The sequence below is a fragment of the Colletotrichum higginsianum genome, chromosome 4, assembly GCF_001672515.1.
Source record: "Colletotrichum higginsianum IMI 349063 chromosome 4, whole genome shotgun sequence".
Taxonomy (NCBI): Eukaryota; Fungi; Ascomycota; class Sordariomycetes; order Glomerellales; family Glomerellaceae; genus Colletotrichum; species Colletotrichum higginsianum.
In genome coordinates, this window is record NC_030957.1 from 4,111,838 (window position 1) to 4,124,921 (window position 13,084).

A 13,084-nucleotide genomic window follows, 5' to 3' on the forward strand; every position below is an offset into this window, starting at 1 on the left:
CAAGACATACAAGGGTTTCGTGAGGCTAACCCACTGGCTCATGGGGTCGACAATGCAAACGCCAGAACAGCGTTCGGATCCATCACTATCATAAAATACAGTCCGGGTATCGTCTACACAGAACACCGCAGATGCACAATCAAAATCTGCCCAAGTACCCCCTTTTGTTCGACCTCTATGGGGCTGCAAAAAAGAACTTTGGCATATAGCACGGATAAAACCGTATGTATGGGACAAGGACGGCATCTGGACCATCTCGTCAGAGTGGGGGTACGAAACCCCTTACCTGCCTCATCAGGTGATCACGGAGTCGGCGTCTCCACGCGTTGCTTTCAGCCCTCCAACCTGTTCTGTAGCATATGCCCATGTCCCTTTGGGCCACGGCGTCCACTTGCTAGTCCACAGACCCTGTCAAGGTCCAGATGCCGCAGCGCTCAGCAATCCATGTAAGAGTGCGGATCCCTTGCCGGAGACAAGTCCCCAAATCGTTATAAGAACAGACCAGGCCCTGTCATCGTGCCGCATAAGCACCGAGATCAGGATCGCTTATACAGGGGAGTCTGGTAGGATATCAACCGCCACAGACAACCTTACGGAGTACTAGAAGCCCCAAACCCCTACTCCCGGGGCCCTCTTGAGGAGTTGACCAATCCTTTACTCACCAATGCTAAGCGAATTTAACCTCTTACAAGCACTACAAGTACGTTATGAACGCGTCTCCCCCCCAAAGTATATAAGTGGGCGCATTCGGAAAATGTGGAGGGAAGGATCGAAGGAATATCTGTACAGACTGCTAGTATGCATGTAAGACCCAGGGGTACCCTTCGCCATCGCCTCAACGTGGCGTCGGCCGCCCTAGGGGCAGTCCTCGGCCGCTGGCTACCGAGTAACTGCGTGGTCGAGACACGGCTACCTGCTATAATATATACGGCAGAACAGATGTTGTTAATCTCGTGAGCTGCATTAACAATCCTCGCTGTGTGACAATGGACGAGCAGAACCAAGACACTATCAGCCGCAGGAACCTCCGACGATCAGCGTGCGACCTGTGCCGCGAATACAAAGTCCGCAACCCTTTCTTTTCTACCAACCAAACAAATCCTCCCCCCCCCCGATTCTCTTAGCCCCGAAAGACAATGCTGATTAGGAAACCGCGCAGGTCAAATGCAGTGGAAACAGACCCAAGTGCGACCGTTGCACCAGGCTGGGCAAGGAGTGCATCTTTTCGGTGGCGAGACCGCGGCCTCAAGATCAGGATCTCCGGTTCGGCAGCAGGCCCGGACCCAAGGCCCATGACCGGTTCATCCACGTGGACCCGGCCATGTATCGCACCGGCAGCAACAGCACCGGCGGCAACGTGGACAACATCAGCAACAACAACAACAACGGCCAACAAGCGTCCAAAGAGCGGTCTGCCGGCCCGTCGTGGCGCCAAAACCACCCCGATGCCTACGGAGAGGACGCGCGTAACGGCGGTTTCCACGGTTGCTGGCCCGACACGCTCCCGCCTCTGCACCACCATCATCTCCCGGCGGCCTCCATCCCCTCAGCAACAGCGGCGCCCATCACGAGGCCGCCGAGCCAGGCCGCCTCCCTGACGCTGGACCGTGACGTCGACATGGCCTTCCAGCACGCCGAGCGGGCCAGCTCGTCCGGCCAGAGCGAAGCCCACCTCTCCTCCGTGTCGGACGAGGGCTGGTACTGGAACAACGTCCCGGACTTCAGCGACAATGCGTACAGCGGCAGCAGCGCCGACATCTACCGCGCCGTGTCGGACGACTTTGCTCTCCTGGTCTCACGGGGCGGCATCCCCCCACCACATGAAGAGGGCCACGGCGGCCGAGACAAGAGCAGGCAGCAGCAGCAGCAGCAGCACGCCCCGGCACCCGGCAGTGCGCCCACTCACGCCCTGTCAGTCTCGGCGTTGAGGTCGCATTCGATGATGAGGAGGGCGGACAACCATAATCACAATTATAACAACAACAACAACAACTCCCACCACCACCACAACCAGGGCTCCGGGGCCATGACGTTGTCGTTGGCGGCGGGGTCTCGTTCCTCTTCCGCCTCCTCCTCCACCGAGTGCTCCTGCGTGCAGCAGCTCACGCTGAGCCTGTTCGACCTCAGCACGTGGAAGGCGGACCAGCGGCCGGGCGCCCCGGCCGACGCCGACTCCCCGACCCTGTCCGAGTACTGCATGATCTACCACAACTCCATGGGCCTGTGGGAGCGGCTCACCATGGGCTGCGTGCGCTGCCTGTCGCGGCCGCAGTTCGCGCAGCTGCTGATCCTCAACATCGAGCAGCTCGTCCACCTGCAGCGGAACCAGCAGGCCCTGCAGCAGCGGCCGCGCCCCGCCTCGTCGTCGTCGACGCCTCCGTCGCCATCGACATCGCCCGCCCTCTCCGACGTCATCAGGATCGGGGACTACGTGGTCGAGAGCGAGGCCGAGAGGGCGGCCATCGTCGGGCCCCTGCTGAAGGGCCGGGCGGCCGGTCTGATGGACTTCATCGACGGCCTCCGCGAGCTGCTTCTGCCCACGGGCATGCCGGATCTGGGGGCAAGGCTGGACTCGATGACGGAGAAGCTGAAGCAGCGAGGCCTGGAGTGTGGTTGACCGGCAACATGTCGACTGGTTGGGGTTCGGTGACCGGTGCCGATCCCGATATGAGAACAACAGCACGACAGCTCTGCTTCCGGTCGTGCATTGCTCATAATGCCGCACCTGTTGCCTCCCACACATGGGCTCCAATCTGTCAGAAGGGCACGTTGGGGTGGAAACCTTGCCGCATGTCAGGTGGATACGACCGACGTGACCTCCGTTGATATTGTCATCATGTCACATATCAGAGCGACAGCGACGATCATGGTTGAGCGCCCTCAAGGTTCTGATTTGGACACACCGATCGCCGGAAAATTGCCAGAAACTGTCTGGCAACAGTCCTTCGAAGGTAATCCTTCATGGACTGTGGGCTTTAGAATACCATCCCCTGAGAGAAGACTCGGACGGACTCGCTGGATCTGATACATCAGCGAGCTGTGATCAATGATGGGTACGTCAGTTGGATGGACCATCTGACCTGTCCCGGCACGTTGCAGTTCTGTGGCGAGTGGTCCATCATAACCTTCGTGGCCACTGCCGCGGTATCCATAGTGCCCCCTCGTGGCTGACGACAACATCGACTGTCCCCCTCAACGCCGTCTCCTACACACCACAAGCCCCAGTGGTAGGGATCCGTCGAGAACAGCCGCGAGCTGGTTGGGCGCTACATCAACGCGGACTCCTCCGCCGCCTTCACACTCGACACAACCGAGAATCTGAGCTGCTTCCTCCGCAGCCTCACTTTGAAAGCCAACAAGTGGTCCAAAAATTGGATCTTTGTTCGTACAAGATGATGTAGACATAAACATAGACTAGTTCATATAAGTCAGACTACCCACTTTTCGGCACCCCCCCCATTTCGGCACCCCAAAAATGCCTCAAATGCCTCATCACCAGAACATACCCCTCAACTTTCAACATCAACAACATTTTCTATACTTATGCGAATAACCTCATTTTTTCCTCAGAGCTTCTTTTCGACCTTATGGGCCAGTATACCGAAGATGAAGTCAATCAGGCCCTTGACGCAATAACCAACGGCATGCCCATTAAGAGGGCTGGTCAGGTGTATGGCATCCCAAGATCAACACTTCAGTATCGGATTAAGGGCACTCAACCAAGGTCAATTGCCTTTTCTGACCTGCAGAGACTTTCTGTTAGTCAGGAGGCTAAACTGGCTGAATGGGTTCGCATTCAGCATGCCCTTGGTGTTGCCCCAACCCATCTGCAAGTGAGGCTATTCGCAGAAAGGATCCTCCATGCCATGGGGGATACAGAGCCTATAGGAAAAGGCTGGATCCAAGCCTTCTTGAAGAGGAATCCATCAGTCAAGGTCCAGAGAAGTCGCCCTATCGATTCTAGGCGTGTTAATGGGGCATCTACTGAGGTCATCAGGGACTGGTTCAAACTACTCGCCATACCAGAGATCACCAGCATCAAACCAGCTAATAGATACAACATGGATGAGACTGGTATCCTTGAGGGCCAGGGATCTAATGGGCTGGTGCTGGGCATGTCTGAGACGAAGCCTGTACGTAAGAAACAGCCTGGATCAAGGGCATGGGTATCCATCATCGAATGCATCTCTGCCCTGGGCCATGTTCTGAATCCCCTCGTTATCTATAAGGGCAAGGCAGTCCAGCAGCAGTGGTTTCCTCTAGACCTTGGCCCTTATGAAGGATGGCAATTCACTGCAACGGAGAATGGATGGACTTCAGATGCCACTGCAGTTGAATGGCTGCAGAAGGTCTTCATCCCTCAGACTCTTCCTCAGGGCAAGGAGGTCAGGCTGCTGATCATGGATGGACATGGGAGTCATACAACGACTGACTTTATGTGGTTATGCTATATAAACAACATCCATCTATTGTTCTTACCGCCACATACCTCCCATGTCCTCCAGCCACTTGATCAGTCAGTCTTCAGCCCTGTCAAGGCAGCCTATAGGAAGGAGCTTGGATACCTTGGTCAGTGGAATGATTCAACTGTTGTAGGCAAGAGGAACTTTATAGGCTGTTATCAGAAGGCTCGTACTGCAGGTATGACGATGCAGAACATTAGAAGTGGTTGGAAATGGACAGGGTTGTGGCCTGTCTCTATGGCGAAGCCTCTGATGAGCTCCCTACTGCTCCCATCAACACCAGCAGCATCAGGATCATCTGATCAGGTCAGCAAAGGGCAGTCTGGAGGCAAGGAAGCTGAAGGATGGGTATCTGCGTCATCTGCAGTGGCATGGTCGACGCCAAGGAAGATGAAGGATCTAGCTGGGCAGTTGAAGCTATTCACAGAGCTGGAGAATGATGCCTTTACTCAACGCCTTCTATTCAGGAAGGTAAAAAAAGGCTTCAGCGAGCAGGCATATGAGCTGGCAAATACCCAGCAGAAACTGGAGCTTCTGCAGGCCCAAGTCACCAATACTGCAGTAAGGAAAAGAAGGGCAGTCCAGCTGGATCCTAACACTAAGTTCGCCAACATCAAAGACATCCAGCAGGCGCAACTTAAGGCTGGGGAAAAAGAGGATGATGCAGCCGAATCCAGCGACTCTGAATACCCTAGTGAAGCTGAAAGCTGTATTGTTGTTGCATCTAGAAGAAGTCAATGATTAATTGAAGTCGACGAGTATGATGGGAATAGCTTCATTTTTGGGGTGCCGAAATGGGGGGGGTGCCGAAAAGTGGGTAGTCTGACTTACAATCAGAAGACTTTGGACAAGCTTACCAAAACATCTGGTTCCTGCGTTGGCAAAAAAGAATACTTCTTGTCTCAAGTGATAGAGATTAACTACTTGTTCCGGCAATGCGAAAGCGACTGTATCAGGCCAATCGACAATGCTGCCTTCAGTAGAGCTATGGACGGCGCAGAAGCTCGACTGTAGGTGTTTTGGAATCACAACGAGCTTGACGTTTGTTGTTGAGGGCTTCACATAGGCATTGAGATTATGAGTTGAATGTGGCTTGGATTAGGTAAAGTATGTGATGAACATGGCGTAGGTGAAATAAGGATTAGAAGCGTCTATTCCTCTAGAATGGAGATATAGGATGAAGGCTAGGTATTTATACCTTTCTTAAGGGCATCTACGTCTTGGACTGAGTTTTAGGACTAACTTGCAGACACCCCCCCTTATACCTATCATGACAAAGCAGGTAGGTAGGAGGCCTTACTGCCTCTACCTATATGGCGCACGGAGCGCTGTATGCGGATTGTCTATTGTTCCGGTTCCGACTATCGGATCGGCCGCGGTGATTGGTCCCACCCGCGTGAGGCCATCACGACACTCGAACTCTCTTCTGGAAGAAAACAGAAAGAAGGCTTCGGATACTGCAAAGATGTCGTCTACTACCGTCTTCTTGCTCGGCCTCTGTCAGTACCAACAGGCGCAGAGCTTAGCCGTCGAGCGTGGACAAGTTCAGCTCTCGTGCAAGCGTTGTAAAAAAAAACACGTGTAGGGCGAAAACGCCAAGACGAACGCGGACTAAGGAAGAAAGCTCTTCTTGACCTCTATCAGAAAGCAAGACGAAGCGAGCACACTGGACTGACAAGATCGAGAACATGGCTTCGGATCGGGACCCGGACAAGAGTATAGGATGGCGAAGGACAAGGCACCCCCGCCGGAGGGTGGACGGCCAGACGATCGAGGACATGTACGAAAAGGCCGGAGCAGTCCAGAAGGCCCTCCTGGATAGGTTTAGTGCTGCAGGTGACCTTTTTGGAGACCCGTCCGAGGACGAGTGATAAAGCGTCACCCGAGGCATTTGCCACGAATGCGGAAACACGTTTACAGTCTCCGGTCGGTGTCTCCGTGATTGATCCCTGGTGCGAAAGTTACACAGCGTCGGGGGGCCGCGCGACCCGGACGCCGCGACACAGGTCAAGGGTGGGGCCTACCGCACCGAGTGGGCACCGGAAGCACACGATTCTTCTCTGTAGCGCCTCGACGAAAGGGCTCGGGGGGGTCATTGGCTCGCTAGATGGACATTGGGATAGGAAGGATAGCGCCCCTGCCCCTGGGATAGAGGGGAGGCGGGTCGAAATAACATAACCAATCGATTGTCAGCAACTCTGGCACTCTGTGCGGAACTAGCCTGTGACACACAGCCCGTGTTGAGCCGTGTAAAGAAAGGGGCTCGCTCGCTATGCAGTGGCTGGAAAGCCTTGACTCGACAACTTGATCTTGAACCTAGGGGACACTCGTACATTGCTTACAAACCAAGTCTCTATTATTCAGTTGGTCAGGGAGTACTCGTCTTCGTCCTTTCATCTCTGCTGGTGGAAATCAAAGCAATGTATCGTGAGAATTATTACTTCTGGATGTCTTGGTAGTGCCGCCTGACCTGTCTCATTTCTGTTATCCCCACCTAGGTAGAGAATCTAGGTAGCAATGGAAGCGAGAATCGGGAAAAGAGGAACCCTCCTAGGTAATCCAGGGATTGGAATAGTACGAGATCAACATCTTCTCACCGCATTTGTGCATCGATTTATTATAAGAAGCCTGCCTCTAGATGTTTAGAGTTCTGGAACTATTTGTAGCTTCGTCCAACACAGCCGGGACTAGCCACATCGTTCAACTCGACCTAGTGGATATGGATTATCGAGAGACTATATAAACCAAGCATTGGCTCCTGCATTGGCAACTTTCTCGCAACATTGTCAAACATACCAGACAGACCAACATCTCCATTCCACAATGAAGTTCGCCGCCGTTCCCGTTCTGGCCCTCTGCCTTTCTCTTGTCAGCGCGCAAGATGATCCCCAGCGCGGCTTTGGCCTGGGTGGTAACAACTTCAACAATGCCCTGACGTCTCGGAGCCATGCTGATTTGTATACAAGCCGAATGCAGGAAGAACCGCGACTGCTGCCCCTGCGACACGGGATCGGGAGATTCGATCTACTGCAACGGTGGGAATCTTGGACCTCCAGGAAGAAACGCATCGGACTGACTCGTGCGTGCTAGTCGACAAAACCTCGACGACTGGTTACAGATGCTCCAAGTTGAACCCGCAGCACGCCTGGTGCCACGCCAACAAAGGAAAGTGTGGTGACTGGGACCATCTCGCTTAAAGGTTGTCTGCAAAGGACATGATGGAGGTCTTGGGCTAGTCATTGTGCAAGCCCATCGCGGTTTGGATAAAAATGAAAAATTGGTTTCTTGAGGAAGGGGAAATAACACTGTGGATCTTCATGGTAGTGCGTTTGTCAAGAAGATTTAGCTCCGAAGCCATGATAAATGGCGGCCCTACCCGACTTTGCAGTCCCTCATCAGATTTCTGCCTCAAGTCTGTTTTCATGATGTGAATCCCCGGTTGGCAGGTCTGTTTATGCTATTCCGTCAGGAAAACAGAAGCGAGGCGGTGGAAAGACGAAGAAAAAAGGGTGAGAATCCGCATCAGCTGCATTTATGAGTCTCGCCGTGGTGCTCCTTACTAGGAACCGGGTAGTGCTTTCCTGATACTCAACCATGACAAGATTGTTTTCACATGCATTCATGGCTGCTGCTCAGACTTCAGCCAATTCATTCGTTTTTAGCAGGCGTCTGTCTGTATCTTTAGACAACCCATCCCATCATGCTCATCTTCTCACGCAATCGCAGAGGTCCTTCAGTTTGTGTGCTGTCGCAGAGGGTGTACCCGGCGCCTACGGCCCTCAGGGAGACGGATACCTGCAGAATAAGCCTTCCAGAGGAGTGAGTATATCACTTATCAACTTATTTAATCACCTTTCCTAAAGTCCTTGCCATACAACTGTACATTATGCCTATTTCTACGCGTCTGCCTGCGACATATCCTCAAAGTGGCTGTGGAACTAGGGGTTGACGGCCTTGTTTCTAAGACGTCCACCAAAATATTAGGTAGTGTGGCATATGTTACGATCAATACTCTTTTTGCAGAAGAGATCACAGGCATAGTTGGCAATTTTGACAGCACAAAAGCAGGGCCTAGGAATATTCTCCTTGCTTTTCATATCGATTGTCGGAAATCCAGTTCTTCTCTTCTTAGAATGCTTAGAAAATCCCATATGTAGAGTTGCCAGTATGAGGCCCAGCTGCAATTAGTCGTTAGAGCTGGGGAATCAAACCAGGCCAGACATCTTCGCCAGTTAGTACTTAGCGAAGCGTTATCAGACCATTGAGAAACGAATTAGTCGATTCACACGCCGTAGATGAACGATGGCAAGGTGGCCTCCCTGATCGTCCCTTCAAATAAGTCTGCCACGTCTTTTTGACTGAACCCGCTGGCTATGGCCAGCTGCAGCATCACTCTTGCCTGTAACGAGTGGACGTATCCCGATTTGGCGTATGTCGGTGACAGAGACGGCGTACTGGCCCCGTAGGGGGACCTCGTCGAGACCACGACGTATGTTCCGTTCTCTGCGACGCGGAGTTGTCAGAAATGGTTATTTTGTCTCCACTCTGGGACAACTCACCGACAGCTGCAGCGACCTCTTCCTTTCCGGTGGGGACCGCGCCGCTCCCGGTGCCTGCAATGACGACGCCCTTGGCACCCCTCTTGACGGCGTCCGCGACGAGGCCGCCGTCAAACTCGCGATGGGCGAAGAGGATGTCTACTTTTGGGAGCGACGGGTAGCTCTCGTGGTTGCCGACCGCCTTCAGATCGAACGTGTGCCGGTCCACGGGCAGGCTGGGCGTGTTGAAGAAGTACGGCATGTTGTTGAGGAACTCGCCGAGGCTCCCGCCGGCCGTCTGCCCGAAGCCGTCGGGGAACGTGGGCACCGTCTTGGTCGCCCAGAAGGCCTGCAGGATGCGGTTCGAGAAGGCGAGGAGCACGCCGCGGCCCCGGCTGGCCGGGCTGGCGGCCAAGGCGACGCTCTGGAAGAAGTTGGCGTCGCCGTCGGCGGACAGCGCCGAGACGGGCCGGGAGGCGCCGGCGGCGACGACGGTCTTGCCGCAGTTGACGAGGAGGTCGAAGAGCACGGCCGTCTCTTCGAGAGAGTTGGTCCCGTGGGTGAAGACGGCGCCGTCGACGTCGCTGTCGTCGGAGCAGAGGGCGTCGTCGAGGAAGCGCGTCATGTTCATGACGAAAGCGTCGGATCGACTGGGCGAGGGGCCGGTCCTGCCGGACGTCCAGTTCGAAACGGCCAACTGGGAGACGTTGAACAAGTACGGGTTCCGTGCGATGATGTCCTCGGCAGTGATGCTGTATTGGCCGTACTGGGTGTCGTCAAGGGGGCCGTAACCGGAGCCCTCAGCGAGGGTGCCGCCGGTGAACAGAACCCTTCTTTACGTTAGTCTCGTTTCAAAATCAAGACAACACAGAGTTGAGTGAATTGTTACAGAATCTTTGGCAGCGACTGGTCTGTTCCGAGCCACTTCAACCCGTGGCGCTGGCTCGATGTCGTGGCTTTGGACTGCCGTGCGGAGGCCGGCCCGACTGGGGAGGCGAAACCATGGGCTACCAGAGCTGGCAACAACAGCGTCGACAAGTAAGAAGCTCTCATCGTTTCTGATGCCGGCAGGGGCTTGGGCTTGTGACTCCAAGGGCTGATCGAAACCTCGATAATTGCCACCAAGTATTAATAATCCCTCGTCATTCGTTCGAGTGTGCCGAGATGAATCAATCCTTGTTCAATGAACGGTGATATTGTCAAGAAGCGTGTAAGGGCATTCCTACTCGACCGGAGAAATGGGCAGTCGTGCAGGATGGCAGCACTATAAGAGCTCATATTTGCTCATACAACGAATGGAATTGTGACCAGTGTCTTTGCCAAGGCCATTGTCTTCTTGGGAGACGACCTAGTGAGGTTGGCAATATGGATACATGATGCAGGACGTGTTAGCTGCTGTGGATCAAGATTATGGGAGCATCGACAGCGCAGGTCTTTGCAGCTGCCTGTCTCGGCCTGCACATGTGCGTCTGCGGCGATGGCTGCAAGTCGCTGCAACAAGGATTCCTGCTTGCTTACTCTCCTCTCGCTCCCCCAGACACTGTCGAGCGTGTCAAAGCCACTCCCACTTCGTGATTACGGCCACAGTGCCACCTATGTCTGATCATCAAGGGGAGCTGTACATGATGTTCGAGGGTAGTTAATGCATGGTCCATATTCGATTGCATGAGTATCTGGCGAAACGTGACTCAGACAAGCCCCCGACCTTGAACCTCAGCCCAGAGTGCCTCGATACCACCCTCGACGCTGAATGCTTCATAGTCCTTAGCCCGGAGTGTTGAAGACGCCAGCTTGCTTGCGTCGCCATTATAGCACACCAGCATGACAGTATGGTGGTTGTCTCGCGCGCTCAGCAGCCGTCGGGCCACACGCGGCTCGTCGAACCTTTTCTGAATCTGCGTCCATACCATGTGAACAGATTTGGCATCTCCGAAGAGATCCCCGTCAGCCAGGCTGGATGTAAGACCTTCCAAAGGCACAGAGTGGGAGCCTGGAAGGTGTAGCGCCTCGAAGTCAGCTTGACTGCGCAAATCCAAGACCAGGACTGATGGTAAGACGCTGCCTCGAAAGTGGCTGGGGCAACAGTCAGATTCAGAGTGAGGCGTCTGTGAGAACAAAAGATGCAAGAGGTACGATATCCAGGAGCGGCTCGTCGATGGCTTCTGGGCCGGAGAGAGCTTGCCCAGATCGCAGTCCTTGCTGGCGGTCTTTGACACTGCCTTCTGGCGCGACCCCAGTTCTCCGGTGCCAAACAGAATAGTCGCAGCTTTCCGGGCGTCCAAGACCCATCTCTCGTCGTGTCTGTTCTGGTCACATTGCAAAAGGATCTAGATACGAGCTCATGTTAGCACTGGGGCTCGGAGCAACTAGGAAGTGTGCATCATCACCTCGTTTTCGATCCGGGGGAACTCTTCTGCCCCAAGCTTCTGGAAGTAGACAGGCAGGTACTGGTATGGTAGATCGCTGCATGTGAAAACGCATGAGATGTCTCCGGTCGTCTCATCCCTCAGCTGATCCAGCCCCTCCGCCTTCTCGAGGTTTGAGATGTACTCGAGGAGGCCGTAGAGCGCTTCTCCGGACGACGGGCCGGCAATGAGTCCCTCTCTCGAGAGACGCATAGACATGCGGTACGAGTCAACAGACGAAACCTCAATCCGAGAGTCGACAGTGCCTTGCCACGGAAAGCCGGAGGTATGGAAGCCGTGGAAATGCCTCGGGCCCGGCGTGGGGTCTCCGAACTTGTTGAAGATGCTGACCTATCATCAGGGGCTGGAAACAAGGTGAAGGGATGAGAAAGGACTCACCCGACGACCTTGACTGCCGGCTTCTGTGACTTCAGATACACGCCTGTCCCTGTTATTGCACCTGGATAATGGTGATTATTAGCCAAGTCAAGAGGCAAGCGTCATCACTCATCAGTTCCCACCTCCAGTGCCAACCGTCGAGCAAAAGATGTTGATCTGAGGCAGCTGTTTAAAAATCTGGGGCCCCGTCCACTCCTCGTGGGCTTTCCAGTTCTTGCTCGTAAGTCAGCAATTCGATCTCGTTGCGCGAATAGTAAAACCTACGTTCGGGTTGTCATACTGCCCAGGGTATACCACGTCCTCATTTTGTGCGGCTTTTCTCCGCAACCTGCACATGATGCCCGTAGGATCTGTGGGCTCCTGCTGGGCGAGACCTCCATAGAGACACCTAATCGGAATCAAAAGGCAAAGTCAGATTTGTACACGGGGAGGGGGGCAAACGAGTCTAAAAGAGGGGTCTCACGGTCGGATGCCAAAGAAGCGAAGCATGTTCAACGACTCTGGCGGCTTCTTATTCGTCACGTAGGCGTCGACGTCTTCGTTCCCCCAGAGAACCCGGGCTAGGATGCCAAGAGACAGCACCGTCGACCCCGAGCTCGCTTCGACAATCTTCTTGTCGTGGGCATCAGGCCTGTTTCGTAGCATCTTCAGGGCTACAAAAACTCCACCCTGTCAGTTCGCAGCAGTCGCAGGGCCGTCGGGTCAGAAGTCGTAATCACGTACCAGGCAGAGACTTGACGTTCTGCGCCGGCAGGCAAGTGAGCATCTTTGCATAGATCCTGACGCCATCTTTCCGGAAGGGATTCAGCCGATCTGGAATCTCGACCAAAGGGAGAGGGGGATTCTTATCGGGATCGAAGTAGTCGGCCACGGAATGACGGCCACTGAAGACATAGTTCTGGTCCGACATATCGACAGATGGAACAGAATTTCCGCTTGAGGGGTGCACAGTCTTGGCCCGGACGGAAGAGCACAGAAGGGATGGATGCCAGAATCGGACTACTAATATGGCCGAACGGCAGTGTCTGGACTCGGGAGACCTGGAGACCAAACTATATCGGCAAAGGAACACACGGATGGACCTCACGCACGACCGGCTTCGCGTATTAGGCATTCGGTGTTCATGACCACGGCCTCGAATCATTCCGCGGCAAAGAAAACATGGTATGGTGTCACGTTGGCCAACCCGCATTGGCCGAAGATGCCACCATCGATCTACTTACGATCCCGGTTGCCTCTGGTGTGACAGACAGTGCAGCACAGTGCTAAAGGCCAAGCA

General features: G+C 54.3%; 4 protein-coding genes across 4 annotated transcripts; 2 read left to right on the plus strand and 2 right to left on the minus strand.

Moving 5' to 3' along the window:
- Positions 1–986: 986 nt before the first annotated feature.
- On the plus strand, positions 987–2,826 carry CH63R_06538 (uncharacterized protein; the record flags this gene model as incomplete). The annotated part of the gene is made up of 3 exons (XM_018301513.1): positions 987–1,039; positions 1,204–1,892; positions 2,015–2,826. The coding sequence occupies 3 exons, from the start codon at positions 987–989 to the stop codon at positions 2,824–2,826; spliced, it is 1,554 nt and encodes a 517-aa protein (XP_018159363.1).
- A 4,460-nt stretch (positions 2,827–7,286) lies between these two features.
- On the plus strand, positions 7,287–7,660 carry CH63R_06539 (uncharacterized protein; the record flags this gene model as incomplete). Its single annotated transcript, XM_018301514.1, has 2 exons — positions 7,287–7,374; positions 7,440–7,660. The coding sequence occupies 2 exons, from the start codon at positions 7,287–7,289 to the stop codon at positions 7,658–7,660; spliced, it is 309 nt and encodes a 102-aa protein (XP_018159364.1).
- Positions 7,661–8,745: 1,085 nt separating this feature from the next.
- On the minus strand, positions 8,746–10,054 carry CH63R_06540 (Glutaminase-asparaginase; the record flags this gene model as incomplete). Its single annotated transcript, XM_018301515.1, has 3 exons — positions 8,746–8,966; positions 9,023–9,831; positions 9,891–10,054. 3 exons carry the CDS (start codon positions 10,052–10,054, stop codon positions 8,746–8,748), a joined length of 1,194 nt encoding a protein of 397 aa, XP_018159365.1.
- Positions 10,055–10,689: 635 nt separating this feature from the next.
- Positions 10,690–12,715, minus strand: CH63R_06541 (Cysteine synthase K/M:Cysteine synthase B; the record flags this gene model as incomplete). Its single annotated transcript, XM_018301516.1, has 7 exons — positions 10,690–11,328; positions 11,389–11,752; positions 11,806–11,866; positions 11,928–12,018; positions 12,070–12,193; positions 12,269–12,467; positions 12,529–12,715. The coding sequence occupies 7 exons, from the start codon at positions 12,713–12,715 to the stop codon at positions 10,690–10,692; spliced, it is 1,665 nt and encodes a 554-aa protein (XP_018159366.1).
- Positions 12,716–13,084: the final 369 nt, after the last annotated feature.